Consider the following 26,231-nt stretch of genomic DNA (forward strand, 5'->3'; position numbering starts at 1 on the left):
AGCGCAGAATGTGTGCAGAATGCTGCAGGTGTGGTGCGGGTGCGTGAATCAGTGCATGTGTTCGGTGTCATGGCCTCTGTAATGGCTTGATTGTAATCATGAATTGTGTTGAATAGGTTGAATAAGTTAGGTCTTTATTCTCTGGAGCGCAGAAGGTTGAGGGGGGACTTGATAGAGGTCTTTAAAATGATGAGAGGGATAGGCAGAGTTGATGTGGACAAGCTTTTCCCTTTGAGAATAGGGAAGATTCAAACAAGAGGACATGACTTCAGAATTAAGGGACAGAAGTTTAGGGGTAACATGAGGGGGAACCTCTTTATTCAGAGCGTGGTAGCGGTGTGGAATGAGCTTCCAGTGGAAGTGGTGGAGGCAGGTTCGTTGGTATCATTTAAAAATAAATTGGATAGGCATATGGATGAGAAGGGAATGGAGGGTTATGGTATGAGTGCAGGCAGGTGGGACTAAGGGAAAATAAGTTGTTCGGCACGGACTTGTAGGGCCGAGATGGCCTGTTTCCGTGCTGTAATTGTTATATGGTTATAATTGTCTTTCTGCTGACTGGTTAGCATGCAACAAAGGCTTTTCACTGTACGTCAATAAACACCTGCACTTGTTGGGATGTTGGCCGAAATCACAGCACAGTCTCCACAGTCTGAAGGGGAACAAGCAAACTACACACAGACAGCACCGGAGTCCAGAATTGAACCCGAGTCACTACAGCTGCGAGGCTATAGGTTTACCAGTGGCTCCACTGACTTCAAGCAGGAGTCTGTGTCAGTGCAGGTGCCTGTGTTGGTATCAGTGCAGGTGAAGGTGTTGGTGTTGGCATCAATGTTGTTAGTTGCAGGTAGTGTCATACTGGTATTTAATGTGGTACAGAGCTTGAGATGGTGCTGGTGTTTGAATTTCCTCTTGTGGGCATTAAGTGCTCAAGCAGGGGGCAAGTCTGGATCTGCGTCCAATTGTGAGCAACTGGGTGCTGTGTTGACATTCGAATCGTGTGAAGATGATTGATTTGGCGATTCATCACTTTTGACAATAAATATGCAGCTGATTGTCTTCCATTAAAATTCAGGTTAAGCAGAGCTGAGTTAAATGCATCAGAGGTAGACAAAAATGCTGGAGAAACTCAGCGGACGAGGCAGCATCTATGGAGCGAGGGAAATAGGCCACGTTTCAGGTCAAAACCCTTCTTCAGACTAATGTGAGGGTAGGAGTACAGGGGGAAGAAAGGAAGAGGTGGAGCCAGAGAGCTGAGGGAGAGCTGAGAAGGGGAGGAGAAAGTAAGGTCTACCTGAAATTAGAGGTCAATGTTCATACCGCTGGGGTGCAAATGGCCCAAGTGTTAGGCGCTCCCCCCCCCTGGTGAATGCTATGTACTTACCTTTTTCTGTTTCTCTCCCGAGTACAGGCCTCGTGGCTGTGAGTCTGGAATCAAGGGGTTAAAGGCTCCTGTACCCGATTGGCCAAGCTGCGTCAGGTGACGGGTGAATCATCTGAAGCTTAAATACCAGAGTCTCCCAGGATTCTCTCTCTTCTTCGTAGACCTTGACTTGGGAGCAGCCTGCTGGTGTGAGCTGAGGAAGGCCTGGCCACATGACATAGAACTTTGAGTACTTTCACCATTACTTGTTAACAAATATTGAATTGGGACGGATAAGGGCTGACCTTAGTGTTTTTGTGTATTTTGTTTCAGGGTTATATCTCTTTAGGCTGGTTTTAGAGTCTCTGGTTCGACGGTCCATTACGTGGCTGGCTGGAGCACTGTTTAATTGTTTGTTAGTCCATCCATATCCCTGACTGGGTTGTTTAAATCAGATTTGGGTTTTGTGTTCCATTGAATAATTAAAAGATTTTTGAACTTGAACCTGGTTTTTGAATTATGTTACGCGGCTCTGAAGTACCTGCAATCGGGTGTCGTAACACCAAGCAAAATATTTTCAGGTAGTCCTTACTTTCTCCTCCCGTTCTCAGCTCTCCCTCAGCCCTCTGGCCCCACCTCTTACTTTCTTTCCCCACCCTCGCATCAGTCTGAAGAAGGGTTTCTACCCAAAATGTTGCCTATTTCCCTCGCTACATAGATGCTGCCTCATCCGCTGAGTTTCTCCAGCATTTTTGTCTACCTTAAATGCATCAGATTTCATTGTCAGCCAATGAGTTGCTTGTGAATATTGCAGAAAGTCTACTTTTGGAAGAACAAAGAAGTTGTACTTACCACAGTGCTACCATTCTGCATGTTGTGCAAGTCTCTGTGAGCATGAGCACAAAAATCAACACAAGCCGTCACTCCTGAGAAGGGATGTCCCTCTGCTTTGCCCAGCCGACAATCTGGTGCTCTCTGTTCAAATTCAACCTGGAACGGAAATATCAATCTTTATTCATTGACAATTGAATGCTATTATACAGAGTACATCCCTCCCATATAACCACATAACAGTTATAGCACGGAAACAGGCCATCTCGATCCTTCTAGTCCGTGCCGAACACGTATTCTCCCCTAGTCCCATATACCTGCGTTCAGACCATAACCCTCCATTCCTTTCCCGTCCATATAACTATCCAATCATGGTCCTCTTTTCTGCCATTCTCTACAACCATTTAGGCTGTTCAATCACATCTTGCATCAGCAGTCTGAAGCACAAGAAGTGATGTGGAAGATTACGATTTTCATTATAGACAGGGAGTGAATATTTTCTGATTTCAGAAAAAAGGACAAATTTGTTTTCATCGGCTTGACCACAGCTTCCTATAAACGCACCACTTTTGTATTCACTGGACATGTGCCAATTGGAACACAAATACAATTACGCTGCAGATCCTTTCATTACACTGCAAATGAGGTGGTTAACAGACCCAGAATCCTGAATTTCCTGCATCTTGACTCAGCAGGTACCTGCTATGCATAACCCTTCTGGTGTTTGATTCAGATTCAGATTCAGATTCAATTTTAATTGTCATTGTCAGTGTACAGTACAGAGACAACAACATGCATTTGTTTGTAATTGCAAACCACATATTATGTTGGAAACACTGTGCGAGGGAGGTGGCCATTAGGTACGCCTCCATCACCAACAGCAGATGAAATTAGTAATCACTCGGAATTGTGAAAACAAAATTAGATCATGAACATCATCATAATTCTCCTGTTTGCAGGATATTGAAATAGATACAAAAATAATCTAATTAACTACCGTCTGAGACTGGGTATGTTACGAATTAGGTATTTCCTCTGCCAGATAAATGTAGATTGAGCCAACCCAGACAACCAGGATTTAGAAAAGCATCATAATTTCAACCTTTTGCAATGTGGAGAAGGGCCGATTAAGATTTACAGGGCAGAGATCTTATTAAACCAGCAAAATGTCTTTGCTGATCTGCATTGTCTCCTGGATAAGATAAGTTATCATTTTTAAATTCTCTTTGATTTCAAGTCCTTTCATTGCCTTGCCACTTCAAATATTTTAAATTTCCTCTTGTCCTTTTACAATATTGGCATAACCTTCAACTGCAAGTTCACATGCTCTGAAAAGCCTTCTCAAAATTCTTCTTCCTTTGTATCTTGACATTTTGATTTGTACTAGTACCATCTGTAGCTTGGTGTCAAATATTGTTTAATAACCATCCCAAATAGTCTTCTCCTTTGATCTCTGCATGAATTGAAATAATGGTAGGTTTTCAGGGAGATTAAGAATAAATATGATGGAAGATTTAATGTTCAGCATTATGGAAGGTGTGATTGAAAGAAATGCATGCATTTTTATAGCTCCTTTAATGACATTGGTCATACCAAATGTTTGAGGAAGAACTGCAGATGCTGGAAAAATCGAAGGTAGACAAAAATGCTGAAGAAGGGTCTCGACCTGAAACGTCACCTAATCCTTCACTCCATAGATGCTGCCTCACCCGGTGAGTTTCTTCAGCATTTTTGCCTACCTTTGGCCATAGAAATGCATCTTACAGCTATTTCTGAAGTGTAGTAGGTACAGCAGTTTATGTGCAAACAACATAATTCCACAGACAACTATGATGATGACCAGGTAATCCATGTCTTCACTAATCTCGATAGCCAGGATACTCTGGGAATTACATTCTGTTCTTGCAATCATGGGACATTATTACACCTCCCAAGCAGGGAAGTCACCACCTCAGCTTACACCTCATGTGGCGATAACATCTCTCACAGTGCAGCACCCTTCAGCGTTACACAGGAGAGTCAGAGGTTCTTGTGCACAAGGTCTGGAATGCTGCTACTGCCCACAAGTCTCCCACTCGGAAAGGCAAGTGCTGTCCACAATCTCAAATTACACTCTTGTAAATGTGGATCTGAGATGTGAGGAGAAATTTAACTTTTCGGTTATTGCATCAGGAGATAAGAGACTCTTCCGTCTTATTGTGATCTCGCTTTTGAATGTGAGATTTATAACAATACAATACAATATATACAGCACAATTTACACAAACATCCATCACAGTTAATCTCCTCCTCACTGTGATGGAATCCAGTGTAGAGGATGGAATCCAGCATCCAGGTAGAGCTCCTGAAGGGCCGTGTTGGGGAACTGGAGAAGTAAGTGGATGACCTCCGGTTCGTACGAGAAACGGAGTCGTTCCTCGACAAGTCCTACAGTACGATTGTTACACCTAAGGTACTGGAAGAGAGAAGGTGGGAGACAGTGAGAAAGGGAGGGAAGCATGGAATGCCAACGTCCCCGGGTGGTGTACCTCTTGTAAACAGGTTCATCCGCTTAGAAGCTGTTGGGACAGAAGACGTGAGTGGCGGACTGGCTTGTGATGCGAATAGGGCTGTTGAGCCAAAACCAAAAAGGCCTAAGGCAGGCAAGGCCATTGTAGTGGGAGACTCCATCGTGAGAGGTACGGACAGGGGTTTCTGCAGCAACAGACGGGATGCGAGGATGGTGTGCTGCCTTCCCGGTGCCAGGATCCAGGATGTCACGGACAGAGTGCAGAAAATCCTAAAGGGCGAAGGTGAACATCCGGAAGTGGTAGTGCATGTCGGCACAAACGATGCCGGAAAAAAGGGGATGAATATTCTGCAGCGTGACTTTAGAGAGCTCGGAAAAATGTTGAAAAGCAGGACCTCCAGGGTTGTTATCTCCGGTTTGCTTCCAGTTCCCCGTGCTGGCGAGAGCAGGAACAGGGAGATACGGGACCTGAACGTGTGGCTGAGGAACTGGTGCACGGGGCAGGGATTTAGATTCTTAGATCACTGGGATCTGTTTTGGGGTAAGGGGGAACTGTACAAAAGGGACGGATTGCATCTTAACAGGTGTGGGACCAGCATTCTGGCAGGCAGGTTTGCCACTGCTACACGGGTGGCTTTAAACTGAATAAGGGAGGTGGGGTGTCGAATGGGATAGTGGAGGATGGAGTTAAAGGGAAAGTGTTTCTTAAATGTGTGAGCGTAGAGACCGAGGGGTGTAAAATGAGGGTAGAAGAAATAGGTAGCAAGGTGAAAAGTAAAAGTGGCAGGCAGACAAAACCAGGACAAAAATCAAAAAGGGCCACTTTTCAACATAATTGTATAAGGGGTAAGAGTGTTGTAAAAACAAGCCTGAAGGATTTGTGTCTCAGTGCAAGGAGCATTCGTAAGGTGGATGAGTTGAATGTGCAGATAGCTATTAATGACTATGATATAGTTGGGATCACGGAGACATGACTCCAGGGTGACCAAGGCTGGGAGCTGAACATCCAGGGATATTCAATATTCAGGAGGGATAGAGAGAAAGGAAAAGGAGGTGGGGTAGCGTTACTGATTAGAGAGGGGATTAATGCAATGGAAAGGAAGGACATTAGTTTGGAGGATGTGGAATCGGTATGGGTAGAGCTGCAAAATACTAAGGGGCAGAAAACGCTGGTGGGTGTTGTGTACAGGCCACCTAACAGTAGTAGTGAAGTTGGAGATGGTATCAAACAGGAAATTAGAAATGCGTGCGACAAAGGCAAAACAGTTATAATGGGTGACTTCAATCTACATATAGATTGGGTGAATCAAATTGGCAGGGGTGCTGAGGAAGAGGATTTCTTGGAATGTATGCGGGATAGTTATCTAAATCAACATGTAGAGGAACCAACGAGAGAGCAGGCTATTTTAGACTGGGTATTGAGTAATGAGGAAGGGTTAGTTAGCAATCTTGTTGTACGTGCCCCCTTGGGCAAGAGTGACCATAATATGGTTGAGTTCTTCATTAGGATGGAGAGTGACATTGTTAATTCAGAAACAATGGTTCTGAACTTTAAGAAAGGTAACTTTGAGGGTATGAGACGTGAATTGGCCAAGATTGACTGGCAATTAATTCTAAAAGGGTTGACGGTGGATATGCAATGGAAGACATTTCAAGACTGCATGGGTGAACTACAAAAATTGTTCATCCCAGTTTGGCAAAAGAATAAATCAGGGAAGGTAGTACATCCATGGATAACAAGGGAAATCAGGGATAGTATCAAAGCGAAGGATGATGCGTACAAATTAGCCAGAAAAAGCAGCATACCGGAGGACTGGGAGAAATTCAAAGACCAGCAGAGGAGGACAAAGGGCTTAATTAGGAAAGGAAAAATAGATTATGAAAGAAAACTGGCAGGGAACATAATAAGTGAATGCAAATATTATTATAGATATGTGAAAAGAAAGAGATTAGTTAAAACAAATGTAGGTCCCTTGCAGTCAGAAACAGGTGAGTTGATCATGGGGAACAAGGATATGGCGGACCAATTGAATAACTACTTTGGTTCCGTCTTCACTAAGGAAGACATAAATAATTTGCCGGTAATAGCAGGGACCGCGGGTCAAAGGAGTTGGAGGAATTGAGTGAAATCCAGGTTAGCCGGGAAGTGGTGTTGGGTAAATTGAATGGATTAAAGGCCGATAAATCCCCAGGGCCAGATAGGCTGCATCCCAGAGTACTTAAGGAAGTAGCTCCAGAAATAGTGGATGCATTAGTAATAATCTTTCAAAACTCTTTAGATTCTGGAGTAGTTCCCGAAGATTGGCGGGTAGCAAACGTAACCCCACTTTTTAAGAAGGGAGGGAGAGAGAAAATGGGGAATTACAGACCAGTTAGTCTAACATCGGTAGTGGGGAAACTGCTAGAGTCAGTTATTGAAGATGGGATAGCAACACATTTGGAAAGTGGTGAAAGCATTGGACAAATTCAGCATGGATTTATGAAAGGTAAATCATGTCTGACGAATCTTATAGAATTTTTTGAGGATGTAACTAGTAGCATGGATAGGGGAGAACCAGTGGATGTGGTGTATCTGGACTTCCAGAAGGCTTTCGACAAGGTCCCACATAAGAGATTAGTATACAAACTTAAAGCACACGGCATTGGGGGTTCAGTATTGATGTGGATAGAGAACTGGCTGGCAAACAGGAAGCAAAGAGTAGGAGTAAACGGGTCCTTTTCACAATGGCAGGCAGTGACTAGTGGGGTACCGCAAGGCTCAGTGCTGGGACCCCAGCTATTTACAATATATATTAATGATCTGGATGAGGGAATTGAAGGCAATATCTCCAAGTTTGCGGATGACACTAAGCTGGGGGGCAGTGTTAGCTGTGAGGAGGATGCTAGGAGACTGCAAGGTGACTTGGATAGGCTGGGTGAGTGGGCAAATGTTTGGCAGATGCAGTATAATGTGGATAAATGTGAGGTTATCCATTGTGGTGGCAAAAACGGGAAAGCAGACTATTATCTAAATGGTGGCCGATTGGGAAAGGGGGAGATGCAGCGAGACCTGGGTGTCATGGTACACCAGTCATTGAAGGTAGGCATGCAGGAGCAGCAGGCAGTAAAGAAAGCGAATGGTATGTTAGATTTCATTGCAAAAGGAATAGAGTATAGGAGCAGGGAGGTTCTACTGCAGTTGTACAGGGTCTTGGTGAGACCACACCTGGAGTATTGCGTACAGTTTTGGTCTCCAAATCTGAGGAAGGACATTATTGCCATAGAGGGAGTGCAGAGACGGTTTACCAGACTGATTCCTGGGATGTCAGGACTGTCTTATGAAGAAAGACTGGATAGACTTGGTTTATACTCTCTAGAATTTAGGAGATTGAGAGGGGATCTTATAGAAACTTACACAATTCTTAAGGGGTTGGACAGGCTAGATGCAGGAAGATTGTTCCCGATGTTAGGGAAGTCCAGGACAAAGGGTCACAGCTTAAGGATAAGGGGGAAATCCTTTAAAACCGAGATGAGAAGAACTTTTTTCACACAGAGAGTGGTGAATCTCTGGAACTCTCTGCCACAGAGGGTAGTTGAGGCCAGTTCATTGGCTATATTTAAGAGGGAGTTAGATGTGGCCCTTGTGGCTAAGGGGATCAGGGGGTATGGAGAGAAGGCAGGTACGGGATACTGAGTTGGATGATCAGCCATGATCATATTGAATGGCTGTGCAGGCTCGAAGGGCCGAATGGCCTACTCCTGCACCTAATTTCTATGTTTCTATGTTTCTATGGAAGGCAAAGTCCTGTCTCTCCCCTGCTCTCCATTCCTCTCCCGAAGTCAAAGTCAAAGCCCCCGGCGGGCGCTAGCAAGTCCCACGGCGACTTAAAGCCGCGCCGTGCGATGTAAGGCCCTGCTCCGGGTCCCGATGTCAGAGCCCCCGGCGGGCGCTAGCAAGTCCGCGGCCATTTAAAGCCGCGCCGGGCGATGTAAGGCCCCGCTCCAGGTCACTCTCAACCCCGCAATTCGAGCGGGAGAAGTCGCCGTTGCTGGTGCCCCGCAAAGCGGTCTCCCACCGGGGACCCGCGAGCTCCCGGTGTCACCATCCACTGGAGTCGGGTCGCAGCATCGCGCCACCACAGCTCTCCACGCTCCGAAGCCGGCCAGCTCCACGATGGTAGGTCCGCAGCTCCGCAGGCTCCGTGACTTGAGCTGTCGTTCCGGTTGGAGGCCGCTCCACGGTGCTAGGCCCCAACGGCAACGGAGACCAGACAGGGAAAAGGTCGGGTCCCCATACAGGGAAGAGATCTAAAAGTTTCCCCCCGGAACAAGATGCCAGAGGAGGTAGATGAGGCTGGGACTATCCCAACATTTAAGAGGCAGTTAGGCAGGTACATGGGTAGGACAGGTGTGGAGGGGTATGGACAAAATGCGGGAAGGTGGGACTAGTGTAGCTGGGACATGTTGGCCAGTGTGGGTAAGTTGGGCTGAAGGACCTGTTTCCACACTGTATCACTCTATGACTAAGAAACCTATGTACAGCCAAGTGTGAATTCAAGTTAGCGACATCCACCAACCACACAGATCCCCGACAATTGTAGCAATGCTTATCTGCTTTAATGGTCTTACAAAGTGAAGTTAGGCAGTATCGCTGATGAGCTCAGTGTATTCTATGCTCACTTTGAACAGGTCGGTGAACTGACGTCATCCTCTCTGACAGCCTCGGGTGCACCTGTACCCACGGTCACCGCCACAGATATCAGATCGGCCTTCCTGAGAGTGAACCCGCGGATAACAATGGGCCCCAAATAAAATCCCCAGCTGTGTCCTCAGAACCTGCTTGGACCAGCTGACAGGAGTAATCGTAGACATCTTTAACCTCTCTTCACTCCATTCTGGGGTTCCCATATGCTTTAGGAAGACTACTATTATCCGGTGCCCAACATAAGCAAGATAGCCTTAATGACTAAAGTCCGGTGGCTCTGACATTTACAATCATGAAGTACTTCCAAACAGCCTTGATCAGCCTATTGACACAACACGTCCACAGCAGATACAATCTTCCTTGTCTTACTCTCATCACTGGACAACAAGCACCTACATCTAACTCCTATTTGACTGTTGCTCTGCCTTCAGTGTCATAATCCTAACTAAACTCAGCTCCATATTCTTTGACCCAGGAGTCAACACCGTCCACTGCAATGGGATCTTAGATTTTCTGACCCATAGGCCGCAATCAGTAACTATAGATAACAAAATATACTCCACAATAGTTCTCAACACTATATTCTGCACTCTGGTTATTTCGCTCTATTGTACTCGTGTATGGCTTGATTGTTCTCATGTGGTATGAATTGACTTGCTAGCACACCAGCAAAGTTTTTCACTGTATCTCAGTACACATGACAATAATAAACAAATACAAATACTGATGGGGTGGGCGGCGCTACTCACGTCGCAGCGGCCTCTGCAGTCTGTCTGTCTTTTTTTATTTTCTTGTATCGTTTGAGTGTAGTTTATAGTGTTTTTTTAACTGGGTGTGTGTGGGGGGAAACTTTTAAAATCTTTCCCCTGTACGGAGGACCTGACCTTTTCTCTGTCTGGTCTCCGTTGTCGTTGGGGCCTAGCACCGTGGAGCGGCCTCCAGCCGGAACGACCTGGGGATCCAGTCGCAGAGCCTGCGGACTACTCACCATCGCGGAGCTGGCTGAGTTTGGGACGGGAGGAGCTGTGGTGGCGCGCTGCTGCGGCCCGACCCCGGAGATTCGGAGACACCAGCTGCCAGCCCGGTGGACGGTGACACAGGGAGCTCACGGGTCCCTGGTGGGAGACCGCTTTTCGGGGCTTCCGCAACGGCGACTTTTCCCGCCCGAGTTGCGGGGTTGAGGATGACCTGGAGTGGGGCCTTGCATCGCCCGGCGGGGGCTTTGACTTTGACATTGGGAGGAGAATGGGGAGTGCAGGGGGGAGATGGGACTTTGCCTTCCATCACAGTGGGGAGGAGATTCTCTGTGATGGATGTTTGTGTAAATTGTGTTGTGTCTTGGTTCTTCTACTTGTTTGTATCACTGCGGAAACAATATTTCGTTTGAGCCTCAGTGAGGTTCAAATGACAACAAATAAATTGTATTGTATAACAATACCAATATTGATTGTATCTGACTCCACTACTACTTTGGTATCACGTTCAAGATATCAAACAGATAGTATGTGAAATCAAAACTTTTGAGATTCTGTATCTACACCATAATGTTCCACCAGTGTTGTTGATAATTGATACATTTACCTGATTATCTGAAAGAGTTGTGCAAATAAAATTAAACAACCACTCACTTGATTACTGAATGCATCAGGAGCAAGCCTCTTATAAACTGGTGCCAATAAACTCGCCAGGTTTTGTAGATTTGCCTCCAGCTTCTCCTCCTGAAAAGCAAGGTAACAATTTCAACATGGAGAAAATTTCTACCACTGAAAGATTTAAAGTTCACTGCCTCAAGGGAATATCACACTTCGACAAGGAAGCAGCCCAGGTTTTTTGGGTAAAGAATTATAACGGGTACTCCTAGTTTCCAAAGACATGCATCATGCAACAAATTACATCTTTAAATTGTTTTTTATGTTTCATGGTTGAAAGATTAGAAACCGATTAACAATCTCGCAATAGACAATAGGTGCAGGATAGGGCCATTTGGCCCTTCGAGCCAGCACCGCTTTTCAATGTGATCATGGCTGATCATCCCCAATCAGTACCCCGTTCCTGCCTTCTCCCCATATCCCCTGACTCCGCTATCTGTAAGAACCCTATCTAACTCTCTCTTGAAAGTATCCAGAAAACTGGCCTCCACCACCCTCTGAGGCACAGACTCACAACTCATTGTGAGAAAAAGTGTTTCCTCGTCTCCGTTCTAAATGGCTTACCCCTTATTCGTAAACTGTGGCCCCTGGTTCTGGACTCCCCCAACATCGGGACCAAGTTACCTGCCTCTAGCGTGTCCAAACCCTTTACAATCTTATATGTTTCAATAAGACGCCCTCTCATCCTTCTAAACTCCAGAGTGTACAAGCCCAGCCGCTCCATTCTCTCAGCATATGACAGTCCCGCCATGCCGGGAATTAACCTTGTAAACCCACGCTGCACTCCCTCAATAGCAAGCATGTCCTTCCTCAAATTAGGGGACCAAAACTGCACACAATACTCCAGGTGTGGTCTCACTAGGGCCCTGTACAACTGCCGAAGGACCTCTTTGCTCCTATACTCGACTCCTCTTGTTATAAAGGCCAACATGCCATTCGCTTTCTTCACTGCCTGCTGTATCTCAGTGACGTGCGGTGAGGTCAATGGCTGGGGAGGCACTGGCTTCTACCCCATCCTAACTTAGTTGTATGTATGTTAGTTGTGTGTTAGTTGTCTGTGCATGATGTGTCTGGGTGGAAAGGATTAGTATTATGGTCACTACCTCCTAATGGCTCATTAACCTCAAGTTCCTTTATCAAATCCGGTTCATTACATAACACTAAATCCAGAATTGCCTTCTCCCTGGTAGGCTCCAATACAAGCTGCTCTAAGAATCCATCATGAAGACACTCTACAAAGTCCCTTTCTTGGGGTCCAGTACCAACCTGATTTTCCCAGTCTACCTGTATCTCCCATAAATCTCCCATAACAACCACAGCATTACCTATGCTACATGCCAATTTTAACTCCTGATTCAACTTGCACCCTATGTCCAGGCTACTGTTTGGAGGCCTGTAGATAAGTCCCATTAGGGTCTTTTTAGCCTTACAATTCCTTAGTTCTATCTATACTGACTCCACATCTCCTGTTTCAATGTCACCCCTTGCAGGGGCTGAATTTCATTCCTCACCATCAGAGCTACCCCACCCCCTCTGCCCACCTGTCTGTCTTTTCGATAGGAGGTATACCCTTGGATATTCAGTTCCCAGCCCTGGCCCTCTTGCAGCCATGTCTCTGTAATTCCCACAACATCATACTTGCCAATTTCTAACTGAGCCTCAAGCTCGTCCACTTTATTTATTATACATCGCGCATTCATATACAACACTTTGACCTCCGTATTTATGACCCCCTCGCACCGCTCGCAATTGGCCCCGACCTTACTCTTTTATCCCTTCTTGAACTTTCCTTCCCATTAATTCGAGAATCTTTTGTAATTTTTCCTGTACTCACTTCCCCTTCAACTCCATCTTTATACTCCCAATTTGTCAATCCCTCCCCCCCACTATATAGTTTAAACCCACACGTGTAGCCCTAGCAAACCTGTCTGCCAGAATGTCAGTCCCCCTCCAGTTCAAGTGTAACCCATCCCTTTTGTACAGGTCACCCCTACCCCAGAAGAGATCCCAGATCCCCTATCTCCCTGTTCCTGTCCTCACTAGCACGAGGTACTGGAAGCAATCCAGAGATAACCACCCAAGATGTCCTGCTTTTCAGTCTCCTTCCCAACTTTCTGAGCTCATGTTGGAGAACCTCCTTCCTCTTCTTCCCGATGTCGTTTGTGCCCACGTGCACAACTACTGCCGGCTGTTCACCTTCTCTCTTGAGGATGTTCTGAATTCAGCTCGTGACATCCTGAACCCTGGCACCAGGGAGGCAACAGACCATCCTCACGTCTCGTCTGCCGCCACAGAATCTCCTGTCTGCTCCTTGGACAATGAAGTCACCCACCACTAGGGCTCTGCCCGACGTCGGTCTCGCCGGTCGAGTCCCATCTCTAGGATTGGAGCCACCGACGTGTCCGCCACTCGGATTGGAAACATCAACTTGCCCGACAGTTCCCAAGAGGGCGTACCTGTTTTCATTAGGCACAGCCACCTGGGTCTTCTGCACTCCATGATTTCCACCCTTTACGTCACACACCTTTGTTCTTCCCGTATCCTCGGCGTGACTACCTCACTGTAGGTCCTGTCCAGGAAACTTTCGTTTTCCCAAATGGCCCTGAGGTCATCCAGCTGCTTCTCCAGTTCCCCAACACGGTCCTTCAGGAGCTGAAGCTGGACGCACTTGCCACAGTTGTAGCAGCCAGAGGCTCCATCCGTGTCCCTGGGCTCCCACATTCTGCAAGCATCACACTGTATCATCTGCCCTGTCATGAGTTCACCGCGTCCCGTCCTCTCCACCTTTTTGCGTAGCCTCCTCTCCTAATACTTTCGAACCAAAGACTCACACTTTACTCACGGCCACTCACTAGAGCCGCCTTGCTTGTATTGACTGATAAATTGCCTAATTTACAAATTTACAAACTCAATTCCTCAGTTTTAAACATTTTCCACTGTGACTTACTCACCTTTCCCACGTGTTTCAGCCAATAAGCTCTTCTCCCTGCTTCTCTTTGATTGCTGCTTGTCCAAGATCCACGTAAGCAATGTACCTTCCGTACTACCTTTATTCTAGCCAGCAGGATGGTTATGAGACAAAGGAGTTTTGAAGGTTGCAGCAACAACCAGAAATCCTCAGACACTGGATGTGGAGCTGCCATTCACCACCCACTGAATGGGCAGAATGGGCTGCAATCCCTGCAACTTCTAACTAGTTGTGAAAGAGACTTGAATCTGGAGCCTGTTGCTTGAAACTTTGAATGTTCTCCCTCAGTGTCACGTCTGCTCCGTAGTTCAAGTTGTGGGCAAGTGACGCGTGTGGTTTTAAATGCTCTAAAGCCACCTAAAACCTGTAAATCCTGTAAAGATCCTTTCCTGCGATGCTCTTCAAGAGACAAGGCATTGTGCTTGAATCGCCTTTTAACAGAATTCCACCAAAATTCAGCTCCATGTATCATTAGCAATATGAGTTTTTCAAAACAGTGAGTGGGCAGATGCACACCCGGTTACCACCCACCTCATTGGGATCATCGCCGAGCAGCTTAAATTTCCGGGGAGCTTTACTTCTGGCAAACTTGCATCCGTTATAGTACATACTCCAGGAACAGCCGAAGGAAAACGAGGCTCCACCGGTGTCTTGATTCAGCCCTTGGCAAGCACACGTCCGTCTGCATAAAAAGGTCAGTGTTAATCGTGTCGCCTTTTCATTTGGCATTATCGTCTGAAATGCTAATATATCATCCCAACTTGGATACATATCATGATACTTTGACTGGCACTTGGTCAAAATCTTGTAATTCCTATCTGACAACATTTGTAAGTGCACCTCACCACATAAACAGACTCACTGCACACACCAACCCTCCTTCCATAGTGGAGTACTTCACTGTCATTCAAATGAGACAAGTGCCACAGTGGTAGAGTTGGTGCCTTACAGGACTAGAGACCTGGGTTCGATCCTGACTACGGGTGCTGTCTGTACGGAGTTTGTACCTTCTCCCCGTGACCACATGGGTTTTTTCCAGGATCTCCGGTTCCTTCCCACATTCCAAAGATGTATAGGTCTGAGGTTAATTGGCTTTGAGGTTGTCAAAAATTGTAAAATTGTTCCTGGTGTGTAAGATAGTGCTATTGTACAGGGATCACTGCTTGGGGTAGAATCGTTGGGTCGAAGGGCCTGTTTCTTTGCTGTAGCTCTAAATTAAACTCAACTAAATTAAACTAAAGGGCCACTTCTCAAGGCCACTAAGGGTGGATTACAAACATCACATACTTCTCAGGATGATCAAAATAAATGTTTGAATTTAAACACAAGCGATTGATGTGACCATTATTAGGAATTTAGGTATGTGCCTAACACCTGTGGAGTTTGACTGAGACCCTGTCTTTTGATATTTTACAAATCTGGGCGTTTCAAACACCCACTTCATCAGCTGTGGTTCTTGCAGTCCAGCAGCTGCCTCTTCTACCTTATGGTTCACATTGAAAGTCTACAAGTTGCAAGTACACCCCACACATGGTGTTCTGACCAAAATAACGGAGAAAAATCACATGTCCTGTTTGTTGAGTGGGATGCTTGACCTCTCAGAACATGCGTAGAAAACTCAGTGTAACTCAAGAAACTGCCCAGACATCACAGCTCTCATTATGAAAAATGCAAGTGGTTGGCTCAACTAAGTTGTCTCCTCTAACCTCGTCTACAGTATTCAGTGTTCCTGGCGTGATGAGACCAAATGCAAACTAGGTGATAACTCAGTTAACCTCGCACTGTTGGAACTGCCGGTTGCTAACCATTTTAACTCACCTATCCATTCCTATACTGCCCTTTCTGTCCTGGGCCTCTTCCATTGCCAGATTGAGGCCACACGCAAACTGGACCTTGTAACTTCATATAGCTTAAAACCCAATGGTATGAACATTGAATTCTCCAATTTAACATAACACCCTCTCCCCTTATTTCCTGTACCATGCAAGCATCCATTTCTTCTACTCTGTCCACCTTTCCTCTCCCCTCTCTCCACCCCCACCCCATCTCATTCCACTTACAACCCTCCCTCTAACTTTACACTTCACTCCTCTCCTTATCTGACACGTTTTTGTCTCCTTTTCATCCCTAACCTTTGTACAGCCATCTGCCAGTCCAACTCCCCTCAGCTGTATCCACTATCGCTTCGCTTGCCAGGCTTTGTTCCCCTCGCACCTATTTTCCAGCTGTCACACCTTTACTATAATCAGTCTGAAGAAGGGTCCCGACGCAAAATGTCACCTATCCATGTTCTTCAGAGATGCTGCCTACCCATTGTGTTAATCTAAAACTCTCTGATTTTTCAATTCCTGAAAGTTCGGACAGTGATCCTTGCTTATCTCTGCTCAGCTGGGTCTCTGTTCCTGGGGAGCTGACTCATTCAATGTTTCTCATCCATTTAAGATAGCCGGTAATTTATTCTTTCACTTTAAAGTAAGAATTGTAATCCATTCAAATTCCCTCTCATCCTCAGTATGTTCCAGCGTGATGTAGCCCCAAGGATATATTTTTATAGCACATTCACTGAGGTTACTTTTGCTTCCTTCATTAATTTTGTAGATCCGGCCTTTACTGCTCTTCACTAATTGCCTTGAGCAGATGGTGCCTTCTTATATCTCTGCTGTCTTTGTGGTGAAGCTATTCCCATGGTGTTGTTCGATAAATGTAGCTGACAATTTGTCCACCCGCGATTCTATACACAGTGAGTGTGATAATTGAGCAGATCATGTTATTTCAGTGATAAATATATTTGCCAGTACAAATGAAGAATTCACTTATCGTTCTTTTAATTATGATATGTGATGTTTTAGCCACATGACAATGAAGTGCAAGAGAAAGGAATGGGGAGATGTTGCTGTTCGGACACTTGTATGTTGGCTGGGGTTTGTGTTGAAAGGGCCTTCTGTAAACCCCATAAGCCTGCTGTGAAGGCTCTGCTTTTCTCTGGACTTGTCTCTCAGAAAGTGAACCTTTAGCCAATAATGATCAGTTCATTGCCAAATCCCAAGGTTCAGACTGCAGTGTAATCCCAAATACCTTCATTGGCTTCATGATACTGACAGTTTAATTCACCCAACTTCCAAAATCTAAATTAGATGAATCGAAATTCATTAACATTTTCACCTTGAAGATTTATTGTCAAAAAAGCTTAAAACTACTGTCCATTCAAACATCCTTAAACGTGCTTTTATTTTTTACAAGACTTAAATGCTGAAACTCTCCATGGCATAATCACAACTCTGGAGATGTGTATTCCACGTTGTAACTGGGCATTAAGTTAACAAGGTGAAAAAAAACACTCTTTTCAAAATGTTAAATACTGGGAGGGTAATCTTTGCCCTCTGAACACAGAGCAAGCATTGCCTGCAGGAATATATTGCATCCATTTATCCCATGGTACCGTGATCCCTAAATTTAAAAGGAAGCCGGATCCTTTCAGAATCCCTTTAATCGCTGTTTAAATTACACCTTGTGTTCCAAATGGGAAGGGAACCAATGGAGAGATGGAGTGCCCACTAGCCAGTAATTCAACTCAGCATTAGGGTGAGGCTGAGGGCAAGGGTTGTCTGGAACAGGCCTGGTTTTATCCTGGAAATTCCCAGAAATGTGAACGGTGAATAACACATCCAACCAGAGGGATTTTAATATGGAATTTGCTGCCGATCGCTTCTTTAGAAAAAAACCCCTCCAGGTCCTTCATTAAGCAGCTCAAAAGCCTCTGTTGCAGCTACTAGTACTCACGCTTCCCTTTCCAATTAGCAAAGTGACTGCCTTGAAATGTGGGAGGTGACGGGCATGGGGAGAATCTATGTCTTCCGGCACCAATGGAAAGACAAAGCAATTCCAGTCCTCACAGCTTACTCCATCATTTACTGAAACAACTCGGGGCGAGTGTGCACATTGTTATTCATTGAGGGTCAGATCAGTGCTGAATCTTGACTATTGTCCTTTTAAAAAATGTGACATGTATTTGCACAAAAATGCTTATTAGAAGGATCGACTGTAAAACCATTGAGCTACCAAGACCCTGTAAAGATATTTTCAGCACTTTATCTTGATCGCAGCCTCTTCTGCTGTGGCAAATGCCTCCAGCAGTGGAAGTATGGGCAGAAATGACAAGTCTTTTATCTCAACAAAAGCAAGTACAATGTAATGTTTTACATGAGACTAGAGAAGTAACATATGCAGGAAAACATGTTGCAACTTGGGTGTTCCCGTGATAGAGCTTTGCAACGTAGAACAGTGCAGAACAAGAACAGACCCTTCAGCCCTAATGTCTGTGCTGACCACAATGCCAATTTAAACAACATCTGCCTGCACATTTCATATCTGTTTATGTGATTGTCTAAAGACCTCTGAAATGGTTCTATCCTATCTGCTTTCACCATCTCCCTTACATGACCTTAAAACATATTATCCGCTGTGTAAACAAAGTTTGCCTCAAATCATCTATAAAGTTCCCTCTCTCACCATAAAACTATGCCCTTTTTTTTGACCCTCTGAGGTTCCTGGGTTGAGTAAAGTTAACTCTGGGATCAATGCAGTGCAGGTACTCATTATTAGATAATCCTGTATATTTTATGTTCCAGGACTCTGCTCCAATCGGAGTGTTAGTCAAAATCAATGAATGAAGCGTCAAATGACCGGGAGTTGGCAGCTCATGGTCATGGAAAGCCAAGCACCAAAGGTATGTCAGTTTTAACGCATTCATGTAAAGTGATGTTGATCGATGGCCTATTGATTTTCCATCCCACTGTGAATCGCTGCACCTATCAGCAGGTTCACGTGCGTCTCTTTTAACCTCATCTACTGCATCCGATGTCCCCACTGTAACCTCCTTTACAATGGCAAGACCAAGCGTAGATTCGACAACTGTTTCGCCAAACACTAGCGCTCGGTACGCCAAGGCCTACTGGATCCCCCAGTTGCTAATCATTTTAACTCCCCTTACCAGTCCCATACTGATCTTTCGGTCCTGGGCCTCCTCCATTGCTAGAGCAAGGCTACACACAACTGGAGGTACAGTACCTCTTATTCCACTTGAGTAGCTTACAACCCAATGGTATGAACAATGTATTCTCCAATTTTAAGTAACTCACCAAAACCAACCCCTCCCTCTTTCCCCCGTCCTCTTCCCTGGGCCCCACATTGACTCACACACATTTCTCCCCTCCCCATTCCTTCTTCTGGCAGCACAAATCGCAGATCTACTATTCTTACCTCGCATCATTAGTCCTTTCATCTCTTTGGCTTTGTCCAACTTTGCCTATCAAAAACCCTCCTCACCTGTATCCACCTATCCCAGTGCCAAGCTTTGCCCTGCCCCTCCCAGACTTTCTCACCCCCCCCCCCCCCCCCCATCCCCACCAAATCAGTCTTAAGAAGGGTCCCAACCGAAAACATCACCAATCCATATTCCCCTGAGATCCTGTCTGATCAACTGAATTACTCCAGCACTTTGTGCCTTTTTTTTAGGGGAAGTCCTGTGTGTAATGAAAATGTGAGCTTTCATATAAAGATTGTGTTCACATTTCTGCTGTCCATAGCACATGTGTGAGCGGCTGGACTCACAAGCTGGCTGTACTAGTGGGCACATCTTGAGAAACCAAAGGAAGCTCCCAGACCACAATCCCACAATGCACCTTGTGCACTCTCCTGCCTTCTGATGTCTTGAACAATTGTCCCGTTGCAATATAAAACGATTTCTCGCTTGTGTATTGCATTGTGTTCATTGATGCTGTACTTGCACATTGGAGCCTTGCCCAAAGAGTACATAGGTCCTGAAGTTGGAACCCATCCAGACCACGGCACCAGTCAACTAAAGGTCAGTGCTGTGCAATGTAATGCTTCAAAGTCGAGCCGCAAATCAATTCCTCAATACTTGAAATATGTAACAAAGTTCTGTCCAATTTTCTTTCTTGTTGCATTTATTGAGGCAATGGGGAATGGAGTCCACTCAGTGCCACATCTGGAGCAGCAAAGCAAAGCTCCTTCTACTCTTCAGTAACACCACCAGCCTCAATATGGTTGTTTGCCGTAATAAAACCTGTCTTAAACCGAGCTCCTCATTCCACACCGGATCCACATAGCAATTGATAGAGTAACCATTCAGCCCAGGTCCCAGAGGTAAAGACCGGCTACTTGGCTCCCCGGCTCTGACCCATTTACAATCAGCATCATGCGGTGAAGATATACAAATGACTGTAGAATGTGGAATTCCTACTCTTCATTCAGAGCACATCTGCGGCTGGTCAGGGCGCCATGCTTCCTCAGGGTTTCTGTGAGCTCCATGTACAGTTTGTCAGCAAGTGGCAAAGCGATTCCTTCCCACACCAGGATGAGCACCACGAGCACTGCTGTGTCACACGTGTGGCCGGCTCGCTCCCGCACCAGGCAGAGCAACTTCTCATCAACGCAGCTTCGCCGAAGCACCTGTCAGCAGCAGAAAGAAATCATGATTGAAAGTTCAACCCACCTCGTGTAAATATTCTGGACTGATTTATTTGTGCTTAGAAACACAAGCTTCAAGACCAGACGGTGGCCAGACAGTAGAGCCTAAACTTAATTGAATTAGATCATTGCTTATTTCTCCAATGCAATTGGATCAATCCTTCTTAAATCTTGCTGTAATATGGGGGATACCAGGAGAAATATGTATCACAGTTTAGTTTAGAGATATAAACAACAGAGTCCATGCCAATTATTGATCATCCGTTCACACTAGTTTTATGTTATCTCACTTTCTCAGCCACTCCCTACACACAAGGAGCAATTTGAAGTGGGCAAAAAACCTACAAATGTGCATTTTGGGATATGGGAGGAAACTGGAGCACCCGGAGGGAACATATGCGGTCACAGTGAGAACATGCAAAATCCACAATGGCAGCACCTGAGGTACCAGCTCCACCACACTGTTGGTTGATGTGTGCTGAAATGTATTCCCTGACATTCAATAGCAGCATTCAAAGAAGTTTGATAGGGAAGTGTTGTTTATCCGAGTCAATGGATTCAATAGACATCTTTGATCAGCATACACCATTATTTAAATGAAGATCGGACAACAATCTCCAAGGACCCAACCTGGTTGAAACTGTGGAAAGCAAGAAGTTGCTTCCAAAATACCCAACTTCTCCAGAAGCTGTGCAGTATGAGCATTTCAATGAGAGATTCAGTGTTGAAATGTGCAGAACAGTATTTGCATGATATTTGGTGAATAAACTCTCCACTAAACATTGGGTTAGCCACTCAATTGTAAATCTTTGAAGTCTCTAAATCGTTGCACATAAACTTTCCAGCACTGTAAAATGTTACTTTCTTTTTGTTTCATACTCAACCACTCAGTCAAAATCCAATTCTTAGACCCTTCTCATTATCATCAATCAGTATGTGATTTGACATTGAATTCAAGAGTCTAACCTGCTCTGACCCTATGCAGCTCATCAGCAATTTCTCATTCTGGTTTAAGTGATACACAGTTAACACAGACCCCAGATATTCTGCAGAGAGCACCAGACTTTTTTAGATTGTGGGTGGCAGGGACCTTTAGGCCAAAGCCCAGGATAAGTTTACAGGAAAGCACAAGTGTAACATTTTCGAGGATATAACTAGTGGAGTGGATAAGGGAGAACTAGTGGATGTGTTATTTCTGGACTTTCAGAAGGCTTTCAACAAGGTCCCACATAAGAGATTAGTATACAAACTTAAAGCATACGGTATTGGGGGTTCAGTATTGATGTGGATAGAGAACTGGCTGGCAGACAGGAAGCAAAGAGTAGGAGTAAACGGGTCCTTTTCAGAATGGCAGGCAGTGACTAGTGGGGTACCGCAAGGCTCAGTGCTGGGACCCCAGCTATTTACAATATATATTAATGATTTGGACGAGGGAATTGAATGCAACATCTCCAAGTTTGCGGATGACACAAAGCTAGGGGGCAGTGTTAGCTGTGAGGAGGATGCTAGGAGGCTGCAAGGTGACTTGGATAGGCTGGGTGAGTGGGCAAATGCATGGCAGATGCAGTATAATGTGGATAAATGTGAGGTTATCCACTTTGGTGTCAAAAACAGGAAAGTAGACTATTATCTGAATGGTGGCCGATTAGGAAACGGGGAGATGCAATGAGACCTGGGTGTCATGGTACACCAGTCATTGAAAGTAGGCATGCAGATGCAGCAGGCAGTGAAGAAAGTGAATGGTATGTTAGCATTCATAGCAAAAGGATTTGAGTATAGGAGCAGGGAGGTTCTACTGCAGTTGTACAGGGTCTTGGTGAGACCACACCTGGAGTATTGCGTACAGTTTTGGTCTCCTAATCTGAGGAAGGACATTCTTGCCATAGAGGGAGTACCGAGAAGGTTCACCAGACTGATTCCTGGGATGTCAGGACTTTCATATGAAGAAAGACTGGATAGACTCGGCTTGTACTCGCTAGAATTTAGAAGATTGAGGGGGGATCTTATAGAAACTTACAAAAATTTTAAGGGGTTGGACAGGCTAGATGCAGGAAGATTGTTCCCGATGTTGGGGAAGTCCAGAACAAGGGGTCACAGTTTAAGGATAAGGGGGAAATCATTTAGGACCGAGATGAGAAAAACATTTTTCACACAGAGAGTGGTGAATCTGTGGAATTCTCTGCTACAGAAGGTAGTTGAGACCAGTTCATTGGCTATATTAAGAGGGAGTTAAATGTGGCCCTTGTGGCTAAAGGGATCAGGGGGTAAGGAGAGAAGGCAGGTTATTGAGATGTATGATCAGCCATGATCATATTGAATGGCGGTGCAGGCTCGAAGGGCCGAATGGCCTACTCCGGCACCTATTTTCTATGTTTCTATATCATGTTTGTCTCTTCCCAAAACTTCAGCCTGACGTATTACCAACCAAATGCAAATCATGTATAATGGCTCATCTTTTTCAGATCTTGGAACTTGGAGGAGAAATAAAATTAACTACTCACCCATTTTGCAATAGGGCATCCTTGACTGCTTTTGCCCTCTCTGCCTGTATACACAATTTTCTCGATTCTTATAGCACTGCCTTTCTTGCTAAACCTGGCAGGGGATCAAAGGCATTAACCTGATGATTAGCACAGAACCAGAAATATTTTTTTTAAACAGTCTAGCATTTGATTTCCGATCTCCTTAAAGACAATCCATTCAGTAAATGCATGTATCAGGAGATTCAGGTACCAAAACAGCACCCAGTTTACGGCAAATTTCACACACAACGTCAAAACATCACAGGATCCATTTGCTTCAGAATGAGAATTCTATCAATTTTAATGTTCCTGGATATCGTGTAAAATCCACTGAACGCAGAACATAGCACATAAATGTGCAAGCAGAATTGTCACAATATAGTCACAGAGGATTCCTGTCTCCTCTAATTATAGGTTACTAATAACAACCGGTCTTGGTCATTTTAATGGTGTACTTACTCACCAGGGAGGCAACTGTTGTAATCAGACCTTTCCTGGCATTTAGCCCCACAAGGTTTAAATATCCATTGACAGAGGAAGATAAGCTCATTACAAACTAAGGTTTATGATGGCAGATGCATGGTAGATGCAGTTTAATGTGGATAAATGTGAGGTTATCCACTTTGGTAGCAAAAACGGGAAGGCAGATTATTATCTAAATGGTGTCAAGTTGGCAAAAGAGGAAGTACAACGGGGTCAATGAAAGTAAGCATGCAGGTACAGCCAGGGCCGACCTTAGGAGGTGCGGAGCCCAATTGGGAAACATTTTCATAGAAATATAAAATTATAAATGAGATATTCAGGCATGTGCTGTGAGTAATTAGTCCGGGTAGGCAGTCAGTCTGCTTTAAAAGTTACGGGGAGGGCAGCAGCATTGTGAAGGAGGGGTCCTTCACAACGCTGCTGCCCTCCCTGCAACTTTACCCCTGGCCAGACTCCCCACACGCTGTGAAAGGAACTCTGCCTCTCCCTCTCCCTCCCCCCCGAGCAATGCGGCACCCGCAGAGGGAACGGACCAGGAGCCACCACGGGCCAGGACTCCCCCCCCCCAACAGAAAGGAACCGCAGATGCAGCCGTCACCGCAAAACGTCAAATTATTCCGGGAATGCCGAGGCGACAGGGTGAGGGAGAGGGAGTGAGGGAGCGCGAGAGAGACGAGATGGGGAGTGGGAGAGAGAGTGCGCGAGAGAGAGAGAGAGGGAGGGAGGGGGAGAGTGAAAGACAGAGAGACACAATGTGGGTCGGTAGGTGAATGACTTTACCTGCACACCAAGAAGGAGCCCGTGCTCGCGGTCCGGAGCCCTCAATCATGAAGTGAGTTTTAAGAAATTCTCAATGTGTCATCAAGGCATCGATCTTACCATCGCTCGCCGGGGGCTTTAACATCGGGAGAAGAATAAAGAACAGGGGAGAGACAAGACTTTGCCTTCCATCACAGTGAGGAGGTGTTTGGAGATTCACTGTGATGGATGTTTGTGTAAATTGTGATAATTGTGTGTCTTGGTTTTTTTTCTTGTTCGTATGACTGCAGAAATGAAATTTCGTTTGAACTTAGGTTCAAACGACAATAAACGGTATCTTATCTTATCTTATCACATTGAATGGCAGTGCTGGCTCGAAGGGCCGAATGGCCTACTCCTGCACCTATTGTCTATGAAGCTGAACACGTTGTCAATGAGTCTAAATTAGAACATTTTACAGATTAACAAAATCACACAGTGTATTACAAAGATCAAAGATTTCAATATTATGTCATTATACCTGCTTTCCATGAGCTCTCGAATTTGGGCTACATTACGGCCTGCTCCAAGGTGCGTGTAGTAAGGACCTTCATCTTTTTCAATGATTTGCTCTGTTGAATCAAATGAAAAAAAACTAACATTATAAACTAACATTTCAGAAATTGTCTGCACTGGTCATGGGTTCATCAATTATTAATCAGTAACAAACCAAAAGTCACATCTATCAAGCCAAAATTCAAAAAGTCTGAAGAAGGGTCTCGACCCGAAATGTCACCCATTCCTTCTCTCCGGAGTCAGGGGATATGGGGAGAAGGCAGGAACGGGGTACTAATTGGGGATGATCTGCCATGCTCACATTGAATGGTGGTGCTGGCTCGAAGGGCCGAATGGCCTACTCCTGCACCTATTGTCTATTGTCAGAGATGCTGCCTGTCCCGCTGAGTTACTCCAGCTTTTTGCGTCTATCAAAAGTCACATCTCTCAGTTAAAACGAAATGATAACTAGAATTCTAGATTGTGCAACTGAGAATAGGGAGACTACCTGCAGCATCACAATCGGCAGTCCAGGTTCAGCGTACACAGGATGCACTGAGGCAGAAAGATGTGAATTGCAGACTCTATGTAGGAAGGTGGCATGTTAAATGGAGGTTTCAACAGCACACTCAGCTTGACATTAAAGCATCTTCCAGCACTTTTAAAGAGCAGGGGGATTCTCTTTACTTTGTTCCTATCAGGAGAAATTTTGGTCACTGTTGCCAAAAAGCCTGTGTAAAAATCAGCTGATGTTTGCACATCTGGATCCTATGACTTCAGTGGAACCAAATATATGGACATGGCAGCTAAAGTTCTCACACAGTCATCATAACAGTGACCAAAGAGGAACCACCCCAGGACATTGCGTGTAAGAAAGAACTGCAGATGCTGGTTTCTATCGAAGGTAGACGCTAAATGCTGGAGCTGGATTCCAGCATTTTGCGTCCACCCCAGGACATTACTTTTATTGCCGTTGGAAATTGCTATTGACGTTTTGTCTGCTTTTTTCATAGATATATTCTGTGTTTTCTCTACTGCAACATAACAGCCTTTTAAAGATCATGCAATCCATTAAAACATTTTCTCATGACGTAAGGCTTGGATAAAAGCCAAAATGCCAAAGCTTTGTTTCATTGACATGGTTGCCAAAAAACATTCCTGGCAGATGAACGGTGTTCTCCAGCTAAGATCCAAAATCCTGACCTGACCTTGGCAATAGAATACTCCAACTTGGCAACAGATTTACTACCATCCCAAGATGTCAGAGATTTTCCCCACCTTTGAATGCGGAGTTCATGAATGATACTAGCAACAACTCGAGGTATTAAACAAGTCTATCAAGTGACAAATGCGTTTAGCATTTCGGTTCTATGGCCTTAGCAGCAAGAAAGCTGCCAGCCTAAAATTAAAGTTCTCAATGTTTCAGTTCCCCTCATTCTT

The 26,231-nt window shown here is 45.1% G+C and overlaps 1 protein-coding gene across 2 annotated transcripts in view; it reads right to left on the bottom strand.

The window, feature by feature from the left end:
• LOC129695579 (methylcytosine dioxygenase TET2-like) overlaps window positions 1–26,231 on the bottom strand; it is a 130,812-nt gene that overhangs the window by 12,120 nt on the left and 92,461 nt on the right. For both annotated transcript variants that reach the window (XM_055632660.1, XM_055632659.1), the window contains 6 exons: window positions 24,778–24,868; window positions 22,995–23,088; window positions 20,267–20,475; window positions 14,536–14,686; window positions 11,016–11,105; window positions 2,216–2,353 (listed from right to left, as the gene is read on the bottom strand). In XM_055632660.1, the coding sequence (XP_055488635.1) occupies window positions 2,216–2,353; window positions 11,016–11,105; window positions 14,536–14,686; window positions 20,267–20,475; window positions 22,995–23,088; window positions 24,778–24,868 (773 nt within the window). The remainder of the gene's footprint in view (window positions 1–2,215; window positions 2,354–11,015; window positions 11,106–14,535; window positions 14,687–20,266; window positions 20,476–22,994; window positions 23,089–24,777; window positions 24,869–26,231) is intronic.

Source organism: Leucoraja erinacea, chromosome 3, assembly GCF_028641065.1.
Source record: "Leucoraja erinacea ecotype New England chromosome 3, Leri_hhj_1, whole genome shotgun sequence".
NCBI classification, from domain to species: Eukaryota; Metazoa; Chordata; class Chondrichthyes; order Rajiformes; family Rajidae; genus Leucoraja; species Leucoraja erinaceus.